At 51.3% G+C, this 10,780-nt stretch overlaps 1 protein-coding gene across 3 annotated transcripts; it reads left to right on the forward strand.

The window, feature by feature from the left end:
- The first annotated feature begins 282 nt into the window (after positions 1 to 282).
- Positions 283 to 7,173, forward strand: RNASEL (ribonuclease L). 3 transcript variants are annotated; one of them, XM_035332635.1, is made up of 7 exons: positions 283 to 1,355; positions 1,788 to 3,354; positions 3,730 to 3,818; positions 4,220 to 4,410; positions 4,512 to 4,623; positions 5,386 to 5,507; positions 6,283 to 7,173. In XM_035332635.1, exons 2-7 carry the CDS (start codon positions 1,809 to 1,811, stop codon positions 6,416 to 6,418), a joined length of 2,196 nt encoding a protein of 731 aa, XP_035188526.1. In that variant the 5' UTR covers positions 283 to 1,355; positions 1,788 to 1,808; the 3' UTR covers positions 6,419 to 7,173. The 3 variants fall into 3 exon arrangements, with proteins under 3 accessions (XP_035188526.1, XP_035188523.1, XP_035188527.1); XM_035332632.1 differs by having other exon boundaries at positions 283 to 1,351; XM_035332636.1 differs by having other exon boundaries at positions 283 to 1,351; positions 4,515 to 4,623.
- The last annotated feature ends 3,607 nt before the right edge of the window (positions 7,174 to 10,780 follow it).

A 10,780-nucleotide genomic window follows, 5' to 3' on the forward strand; every position in this document is an offset into this window, starting at 1 on the left:
CCCTAAGTACTGTCGTGCTGCACAGCGTTTGCAGTGTGGTCACCACAAAGCTGTTTGTTTGTCTGGAAGGCATCCCGAGTCTGTTCTGCCTTCCCTGCAGTCGTATTTACAGATTTATTTTTTGGGAGCCATTTCTGATGGTGTGTCTGTCAGAACTGGCTGCCTTCTATCCTTCCACCATAAGATGGGGAGCAACTTTAAATCAGCTTCCTGAAGGGAGCTTTTTTTTTCTAATTAGGTGGCGTTGGTGTTATGTATTGTCACCTGGGTTTTTAATCACAGGTTGCACGGGTCAGAGGACTGCAACACAGCCCTGCTACGAGCTGAAGGTGGCTTCAGAAGATGCTTCTGAGCCTTAAATTACCACTGCAGCTACATGAAGGACATCCAAAATGATGATCTTTGGCAACAAAAAACACTGGCCCACTGGGAACACAACAAAGTTTCTGGACAAGAGCCCAAACTCTGCTCTGGTTGGAGAGGGCGGTGTCATCGCTGGACCTCACAATCCTTGCAATGCGCCCATCTGCTGGCCTACAGCCTGCGAACAACAGGACCACGACAGTTGTCCATAGTCACCTAAAATTCAGTGTTCCCTGGGGTGAAGAAGCTCGGTCTCTGGCAGGCTATCTTGGGGGCTGTTATAGGAGAGGAGGAAAACACAAAAGGTGATGCCGGGGTGAGAGGGGGCAGCTGCCTGCTTCCAGCACAGCTCGGGTACAGAGCTGGGGCTCGGTGACTGCATGGGTGAGATCCAGGGGCTGGGCTGGTTTGGCCACAAGGACGGATTTACCAAAAGGTGTGAAAAAGCTTCAATCAAAGACCAGTACTGGTGCATTTAACATCTCTGTGCTTTCTGCTCCTGAAATGAGAGGGGGTTTGCAACCTCTCTCCTGTGCTGAAATGTCCCCAGACACCCCAGCCCTCCCCACAAGCGGATCAAATGCTCCCAGGCACCACTCTGTTCGGTGGGAGGAGAAATTATGCTTGTGATGCTGCTGGGAAAAGCTGCTCCCTGGCTTTGGAGTTGCTTTAAGCTGCTGCTGGGCTTGCAGCTGAGAAGGAGTCCCTGTCCCCTCCTGCCTGGGGCTGGTGGCCCTGGCTGACAGCCGGCAGGGCTGTGTGACTTTGCTTGTCAGCCAGTGCGCAGCTGCGTCTGGCTGCAGGCCAGTGCGACGGGCCAGCCCTCCCTGCTTCCTTGGGCAGGGTGCCTGCAGCTCTGCCTCTCGGTGGAGGAAGTAGAAGCAGAGAAAGGGGCAGAACAAATGTAAACCTCCGCCTCGGACACCTTCGCCTCCACCCCTTTCCCTCTCCAGTTCTTGCAGGTTCTCTGTGCCGGCGTTGCTCCGTGGTAGGTGAGAGCATCCGTGTCCCCCCTGCTGTCTGCAGCCCCTGGCCGTGCTGGGGGGATATTGTGCTGCTTTTCCAGCCTGGTGCCCTCTGCTGTGCTCCGAAGAGTGGCCGTGCCTTCTCCTTTGCTCCTGCCTACACCCAGCTCTGCCTCGTGGGCCCCCCAGCTTCAAGGAGAGAGCGGGGTGCTTTGTGTCCTCTGAAAGCAATGGTTTGTTTGTCTGCATGCAGCAAAAGGCACGAGGGTTAGATGCACTGCGTTTCTCAGGAGTAACTAAATCAGCGAAATACGGTATTCGTTTGCTGCTTTGTGGTTTGGGGGAGGAGGGGAGACGAAACTATGCGAAAATAAGATGTCTGCCTTTCCCAAGGGTTACAGGACTGTGAATTTATGCTTCTTGGTTAAAGCTGCTCTGCCCCTTTTCTGATTTGTTTAGATACGTTAAGCACGGTTCTGCATGTCGCGTATGCAAATGCCGGTTTCTGCCTGCCTGCTGTGTTCTCCTCCTGAAAACACCACCGACATACCAGGTGACCCACAGCGAGCCTGCCCCAGGGCGCAAGGCACAGCCACCTCGCCCAGCGTGGAGGCTGCAGATGGCCTCGCCTCCGAGCTAAACGCTGCCGTGAGAAACTCTGAAAGAGAAAAGGTGCTGGAGCTGCTGGAGGAAGGGGCAGACGTGAACTCCAAAGTGGGCAGCGGATGGACACCGCTGCAGAGCGCCGTGCAGGCTGGGGACAAGGACATGGTCCAGCTCCTGCTGGACAGGGGCGCGTGTCCACACGCCAGGAAGGACAACGGTGCCACCGCCTTTATTGTGGCAGCGATTGTGGGCAGCGTGGAAATCCTGGAGCTCCTTTTTGGTTATGGGGTTGATGTCAATGATTGTGACAACAATGGCTTCACAGCTTTCATGGAGGCTGCTTGGTACGGGAACGAGGAAGCCCTGAGCTACCTGCATAGCAAAGGGGCAGACGTGAATATGAGGAGGGTAACCAGCGACGAGAAGAAGAAACTGAACAAAGGGGGTAGGACCGCGCTGATGGATGCCTGTAGGAATGGCTGCTTCTCCATTGTAAGAACTCTCGTCCAAGAGATGGGGGCTGATCTGAACATTTGTGACAATGAAGACAGAAATGCCTTGATCCATGCCCTCAAGGTCGATGATAAGAAAGTATCTAAGGCTGTAAAAGTATCTATATATGTGAAAGTATCTATAGTCCATTTCCTGTTGGACTGTGGTGTTAATGTCAGATGCAAAGATGAAAGTGGGAAAACTGCCCTCATCCTCGCTGTTGAAATGCAGAACCCGTGTTTGGTGAAAGCCTTCTTGGACAAGGATGAAATAAATATCGATGATGCAGATGAGGGTGGCAAAACAGCGCTGATGGTGGCTGTGGAAAAAAATGATTACGACATTGCAGAGATGTTGTGTGAAAAAGGAGCAAGGACTGACGTTGGGGAATTAATTCCTATTGCAAATAGGAACTATGCTAATAAAATGCAACGTCTTCTTCGCAAGTACAATGCCAAGTATGTCCCAGCAAGCTACGAAAACTGGGAGCCAAAGAGCAAACGCTGGAGTAGCCAGCTGCAAAGCCTTCATGAAACATATCGGCCCATGATTGGCAAACTAAAGGTATTTCAGTATATCCGTCAGAGAATTCAGAGCACGTCCCGGGGTGGCATCTACCTGGGGCTCCACGGTGGGACAGAAGTGGCAGTAAGAATACTCCTCAGTGCAGAGGGGAGCAAAGAGAAGGAATTCCTTGACCAGTGTGGTGACTGCGAACATCTACTGAAGCTCTTCCAGTTTGAGAAGGAAAGAGGCTACATGTACTTGTGCTTCCCTCTCTGGGAGAAAAACCTTGAAGAACATCTGCAGGATCCAGAAGATGAAAAGGATTACAAGGGCATCCTGAAGATGATCTTTCAGGCAGTGAAAGAGCTGCACTCCCTTGGATTTGCTCACCAAGCTCTGCATCCCAGGAACTTCTTGATAGGTTATTTTGTCTTTTGTTTTGCTTTCCTGTTGCCTATGGTTTAGAGAAGGTTCCTCATAGCTCTCTAACACCCCCTGCCCCAGGTCAGGTATGAAACACCAGTGCAGGTATCTTTATGCAGAACGGGATGTCTGTGGCATTTGTTCTCTTTGGGTAGGTACAGGTGTGCTGCCAGACAGTCCTGGGGGAGTGAATAGATCAGCTTGACATGCCTCATTAGATATGCCTGGCTTGCCAGGGCTTTGCGGGTAGCTCAACTCACAGCAAGTCTTTCCAGAGATGTTTTCTAAAGAAGGGCCCCATCCAGAACGCGGTGACAAACTTGCATTAAGGTTCTCTGCCATCACTTGTTGATATCTTCTCTTATTTCCTCAGATTTAGCTGGCAAAATTTACTTGGCGGATTTTGATAACAACAGAGAGTTGATTGAAGACAAAAAGAAACTTATAAGCTCAGACTTAGAGGTAATGATAACTCCAAATCGATATATGCTTTCAAATTTTGGCTACTTCTGATATCTTCTTTCACTGTGAATCCTAGGGGAAGCCTTTGTGCATCCTCAGCTAGAAGACTCACTGTTTTTTGGGCAAGCCCATAGAAGAGCAAACCCCACATAATTAGGATGCAAGGCTGTGGCTGGTGCTGGGACCTCCCCAGATACCTCGGGAGCAGGATTGCAGTGCCTGACCCCTCAGTCCTTGTGCACGCAGCTTCAGGGTTCCCGTCTGTGTTTGTGTACTCGTGCACGCCTGTAGGTGCGTGTCTACATGTGCGTTCTGTCATTTAGAAACATTGCTCCCACTTCTTCCCTTTGGTAAGAAGCTTCATGTGTCTTGGGGGTTAGCAGTGATGTGTTTCCTTGCAGGATCTCAGCAGGCTCGTGCTGTATGTTTTAGCAGGGGGTAGGAAACCCCTTTGTGAAGTCAGTATTGAGGATTTGGATGCAGATTCCCCAGATTACGAGGAAGCTCTGGACCTTATAGAGCGCCTGGACTATCATGATGAGCAGGGATGGGATGGTCTGAGCAAACACCCCTATTTCTGGAGCAAACAGACGTAAGTCCTGGGAGTAAAGGAACATTCTTGGTATGGGATTTGCCTGTGGTGCTGGAGACAGAGATGTTCTGATGCAGCTAATGAAGCTTCTTATTCCACAGCAGGTTCAAATTCCTGAAGAGTATCTGGAATAAAATCAAGGACCTCCAAAGGAATAAAGATCCTTTTAAAGCTCTTAATGCTAGGAGTCCTTACCCATGCTGGACTGAGAAGGTAAGCCTTTTCTCTTTGGATCGATGTGAAGCTTGTGCTAGCTATCCAGCAGAAGCTTTCCCTGAGCATTTCACAGGCTCTGCCTAACATCCACAAGAAGGAGAAACTAGCCCCATGCAGATACAACCACAGAATATAGAGGTGCAGTGTCTGCACAGATCCTTTGACTTCCCAGATCAAAATAAGTGGTGGTGTTCATGCAATGCACTCCTATACAAACGTAAGGCATCCATCCTCGTAGCTGGGGATGGTGGTTTAAGGGCAAACCTTCGAGGGTACTTATTGGTGACCCCTAAGACAGGAACCTCTGGCCCTTGTTTCCGCAAGTTTCTGGCAAAAGCGCTTGCTTTGGCTCAAAAGCAGTGAAATCGGGCCTGGTTTTGCAGGTAGCATCCTGGAAAGGCCTTGTGCATAGTGTGAGATCTGGCAGGCATGGTTCAGCAGGGCAGCCCGAGTGTCCCTCAATGGTCCCGTCCTCTAGACGTGCACGGAAATCTGCCATGCCATGCTGGCAGTCCTAATATAACGTCCTGCATTGGCAAGGCAGGAGAGGAAGCCCTTTGCAGAGTCAGGGGTCTGCACGGTGCGTGTCCTGCGGAGTGAAGTCTTCTGCTCATGCTGGCAAACCTACTTTGAAGTGTCACAAGATTTATCCACGCAAGATGATGCCTCTGCAGGAAGGCAGCAGTTGTGATAGGTGGAGGTGTGTGTGCTGCTTCCATGGTGGGGAAAGGTAGGGAATAACCTGTCAGCTTTTTTCAGATTCATCCAGAGGTTCTGCATAACATGGAAAAATCCAGTTATGGAAATAAAATCCATTATAAAAACAGTGTCACAGACCTTCTGAGGTTCATGAGAAACCTGGATGAACACCCCAATAAAAGGTAGATGTTTGCATCTTTTTGCCTGCCACAGCTGTGTTGTTGGGGACACCTAGCAATCTGTGAGAGTTGGTCACTTGGAGAGCAAAATGCTCTTCAGAAGGGAGGATGTAGCCAGGATGTGGGAGAAGTCCATCAAAACACAATTTGTTAGATGGGCTGTCTCCTCCAGCAGTGGTGTGGGAGCTTACGTCCTGGCAGCTAGCAGTCTGATCAGTCCTCAGAACGCCCCTCCTGAGGGTAAGAGTGAAGTTCGCTCACGGGACTAGACTTCAGGTTTTGAAACAAAATCTGACTCCCAGACTTGTGTCACCCGTTCTGTGATGAGGGACGGTATCTTTATATCTCACCTTTGAGAAGCCTCCTTGTCTACCTCGCTGCTGTTGGTTACTGTGCTGAGGTGCTCTGAATGGGTCAGGAGGTCCTGCTAAGGAGGTCCTGACTCTCCAACCCTCTGCGATCACGGGCATCTTACCTCTGTGGTTGGTGGTCCCTGGGACATGGTGGTGTTAACCCCGAGCTGTGGTTTCACTGAGGCGGGTGGCCAGCACAGCTTTTCTGTGAAGGTGCAGGTGGGACTAGGCACTAGAGGTGCTGGAGAAGTGGCAAAAAGATGGAGCCCGGAACGTGGGGAAGGGAAAAGCTACAGCTCAAGGATTTGTAGGAAATCTTCCTGCTTTATCAGCCTCTGGAATGGCTTTTTCTGTGCAAGGGAGAAACCAGGGCATCCTGGACCCCCTGGGCGTGCTCTACAAACTTTGTTTTTGTTCTGTTTCAGGATCGATGAAATAACAGGGGACTATGCTGAGTATTTCCTGAAGCATTTTCCAGCACTGACCATTTACGTCTACAACTGTTTACGCCGGCATCCCAACTACAGCCACTTCGTAGACATTCAGGACCCTCCTCTGTAGGAGGCTGTTGCCTCACGTCCCATGTCTGATCCCCACTTGCTCTGCCTACTTTTATTTCCTGTTTCTTCAGCTAAAAAAAGAGTTGAAGAAAGTGGGTAAAGAGATGGGAAAGAGCACATGCAGGTACAGAGCATGGAGAAATGAAAGGTGCTTCAGAAGAAGTGGTTGGTGTAAGGACCATGGACTTGGGCGAGGAGCCAGGCTGAGTGCCAGCCCAGGTCCCCTGTGACTCCCTGTCCCCATCTCCCTGATTTGTACAGAGAGCAAGGAGATGTGGGACAGGCCCCATATTTCCAATCCATGCAAGAGGCAGGAGAAGAGGCCAGGTATTGCCAACCAGGGACTCTGATGAAGGAGTTTCCCTAGCAGGAAGCTCTACAGATAGCACTTATGAGCCACCCGGGTACCCCTATCAAGACATGAATTCCCTTCTTCCACTTCTTGAACACAGCAGCCAGAAGCAGGGATGCTGTTGGTGCCCGGCCCTGCTGTTCATACACAGCAGCCCAGAGCTCTGCTACTGGGGCTGAGCAGCACAAACCCATTTCTGGAGCCTTGTGGCATCCTGATGGCCCAAGGGCTCGTTTGTTTCTCTGCCAGCAGTTCTCACGGGGCTGCACGATGATTATACGTTGCTGGAAATGTTTTCTAGCTGTTGAAAGGATTTTTAGTGTTTTTTGAAAACTGATTATTGTTGTTTCTATTAACCTATGAAGAACCAAACTGGGAATAAATTTGGAAAAATGTTTCCTACACATTTATGAATGAGGTCCCCACCTCTACCTGAGAGAGGAAGGCAGTCCAGAGCTCTGCTGGGTGCTGAGGGCTTCCTCTCCTTGGAAGTGTACAGTCCGGTGTGAAATGGGATGAAGAGTGGATTTTTTTTGCTGTTTTACTCCTGCAGAGTGAGGGTGAGGATCTCATGGATGAGCAGATGTGCAGAGCTGAGCATCAGTGCCTACGTGTGTGCAGAACTCAGAGTGGATGTGTTTGATCTGTCTCGTTGACAAGCAAGTGGCTGTCAGAATGCATTGTGGAGCTCTGCATCCCTTTAGCTGTGTGTGCTTATATTTTTATGCAGTTGCAAACCATCAAGCAGGGCTGTGTATGAACCTGACTGCAGGCTGCTGTGCACTTTGTGTGTGTGTGTGTGTCCTGGAAATGTGCCCTGGCCCATGCTGGTTCCTCTTGCCACTGCTTTGACTTTTTCCCCATCTTCCTTGCTCTGTTTCTTTCATCTCCCCATCTTTCTCGTGGCCAGGAAGCAGGAGGATGCCTAGAGATGCGTGCCTGGGGCTCAGCCCTCGGTGAGGTGAGGCCATGGGCTGGGCTCCTACAGTGCCTTATAAAAATTCCACATCTCCAGCGTGCTGCAGCCTTTGTGCCCTCTTGCATCACCCTGCCATGGTACCAAAGGGCTGTGGCTTGGTGGCTCTGAAAGGCTGTGAAGAGCCCTCCCTGGAAGCAGAGAGCACTCCAGGATGCCTAAACCAGAGGGCCCACATCCATGAATCCTTCTGGGGACGGGGTTCAGCTGGGCTCACACTGCAGGGACAGTGCCTTTAGGGCTGAAGTGCTAGTGCGAGGCATGTGGAAACACAGCTAGCTTTGGGGCTGGAGGCTTGGGGCAAAACCAAGGTGCAGAATCAAGTTTTGAGGAGCTGGCTGGTTTTGCAGCTGGTTACAAGAAGTTCCTCTCTTACAGAAATGTTGGACTTTGGGTTGGCTTGTTTGATTCTGCAGAAGCCAAGCGTTGATAATCATAATGGACAAATAGGAAATGTTATCTCCTGCCTTAAATACACCTGTGCTGTTGCCAGGATGCAGCCTTCTAGGATCTGAGGGTTAAAGCATAGCTAAAAATAGCTTTCAAGTTACATGGCAGAGCTTGCAGGGGTGGGAGCTGCGAGACGCAAGGCGTGCTGAAGGTCCTTTCAATGAAATCATGTCCAAAGTACGCTGGGGAATTTTGCAGCTTCCTGGTGGCTCAGCAAAGCTACTCTTCCTTCCCGTCAGGCAGGAAAGTAAAGGTGTTCAGTAACGTTTGGTTAGTGCTTGGGAAAGATAGGTGCACAGGATATTGATTAAAATAATAATGAAAAAAAAGACAAAATCCCAAATCAGGCATGAGCTGACTTTGGGGGGGAGGGGAGGGACAGACTCTGGCAAGACAGGCACCACCTCACCACCTTGGGGACAGCTGAGCCCCTCCAGCAAAATGTACCTCCCACATTTCTTGGGGAAGGCACCAGAGTGTTGTCCTGCTGGACACCCGATGTGATTTATTTAGCTACTGGGTCTCAGCCATGGGCAATGCCTTTTTTAAAGATAAATGAGGGGAAGGAGGCAATGCACCTTGTGGCATGTCCCTGAAAGCCACCACTGGTGCTGTGTTATCAGGCACGCTGGAGGATACTGTCAGTTGATTTTTATTATTATTATTATTATTATTATTTATGTTGGTCTTACTGCAGATTAAGTGCAGCCTACGTGGTGTATCCTGGCTGCTCAGCTTCCTTGGAGCACCTCCCTGTGCTGCTCAGTGTGGACAGGGTGCTGTGACATCTGTCCTTCCCTCTGAGCCTGTGCAGAGGGGAGAAGCTCTGCATCAGTGGCTGCTGCTGCTGGATGTGTGGGTGAATGGTGTGAACGGGGCTGTGCTTAGGGCACGGGGACATCCAGCAATTGGAGACTGTGTGTGTGTTACTGGGAGAGACTGCAGAGAGCTGGGGCTGGAAACAGCCCACCCAGGGGCAGCAGCTGCTGCTTTGAGGTGGAGCTGCTGGCACCTGGGGCACAAGCTCGGGGAGGGCAGTGACGGAGGGAAATGCCTCCTTGCTCTGGGACCCCATCCTTGGTGCAACTGGGGACTGGGGGCTGGGCTGCCCCTGCGGCCACCTACTTGCCCTGCAGGTAGCCCTACAGGCTTGCTGGGTGGGAGATATTTCTCATGGTTCTTCTTTGAACCTGAGAAAAGCAACAGGCACAAACTCCCCATTGTGGCTGGAGTGGGGAGCCCTAAGGCTGGGCTCTCACCCCTGCGGCTGGAGCTGCCCTTGGGGGCAGGAAGACTCGTGGCACCAGCTCACCCCTCTGCTCCTCCAGCAGCTCATTTTGCAGCTCGTTTTTCTTCTGGGACTGTGGCAGCAGGATGCGGATCCCTCCCAAGAGCGTGAACACGATGACAACGTGATTGCCTGGTAAGGGAGAAATGTCCCCTTGGAGTCCCACTGGGCTTGTGCAGAGCCTGAGGGCAGTGCCACAGTGACGCCTGGCGACAGGCGGCCAGCCCGGCACCCTCTGTCTGCACGGCAAAGTAATCCCCAAAATATGGCAAAAGCGAGAGGTGGATGACAGGAGGGCTCTCCTGGGGATTGCAGGTATCTTGCCTAGCAATTTTAAGGCAGCACACCCAATTTTTCCCAGCAGAAAAGCAAGCTCTGAAGGTCAGCAAAGCAAATCATTAGATAAAGTTTGTTGATGGAAGTGCGATAAGGTGCAGAAAATGTCCCGAGCAGGTGGCAGAGGCATGAGCGTAGTCAGAAGCAGCAGCTCTCTGGGGGTTGTGTGTTGGTTTGCTTTACTCCTCGTCAGCAGCTGGAGCTGGGACAGCTTCTGCCCTGCACCAGGGTGTGCCAGTGTCCATCCCTACCCCACCGGGCCGAATGGAGGGTAGGGCAGGAGAAATGACACAGAGCTGAGATGGCACATCTCTCCCTGTGATATTCATCCCTGCAGAGGCAGGTGCTACAGGGAGCTTTGGCTTTGGACAAGAGTTGTCCTGGGGGCATTCTCTGTAGGGTCAATGTCAGTGTGTCCCCTTCATTTTCATGGAGACCTTGGCAAACACTTGCCCCAGCTGACACAGCAGGCAGCTCCTGTGCAACATGCTGCTTCTGGCTTGCTGCTAGCTGAGAATGTGCCTGTGATGGGTTAGGTTTAGTCCCTGTCTTTGGGAGGTCAGCAGCAACAAGGTTTTGCAGCTGTGTTTGAGAAGGCCCTGGGAGCACGGTGTGGAAGGCAGGGGTAACTGTTCACTAGCCTGGATGGTCAGTGGGGAAGTTGTCTCAGGAATAATATGAATTCTGACTTGCCTTAGCCTCCCTCCTGGGTCAACACAGCTCGCTGTGTGCCTGGGCAGGGAGACCACAGCAAGGCTCTGCAATGAGGTACAAAACCTGAGGTCTGAGCTAGCAGATGTGGCTGGGAAGGTGCAGCGAGAGAGGAAAGCACCAGCACAGGGTCTGCAACTCCAGCGTGGCTGCTGAGCCGTAGCTCAAGCACCTGCCTGTTCACAGCAAAAAACCTCCAGCCGTGCTGATTTTAACCAGAACTTGACAGTGATAAATTACCGGGAGCAGA

The sequence above is a fragment of the Oxyura jamaicensis genome, chromosome 8, assembly GCF_011077185.1.
Source record: "Oxyura jamaicensis isolate SHBP4307 breed ruddy duck chromosome 8, BPBGC_Ojam_1.0, whole genome shotgun sequence".
NCBI classification, from domain to species: domain Eukaryota; kingdom Metazoa; phylum Chordata; class Aves; order Anseriformes; family Anatidae; genus Oxyura; species Oxyura jamaicensis.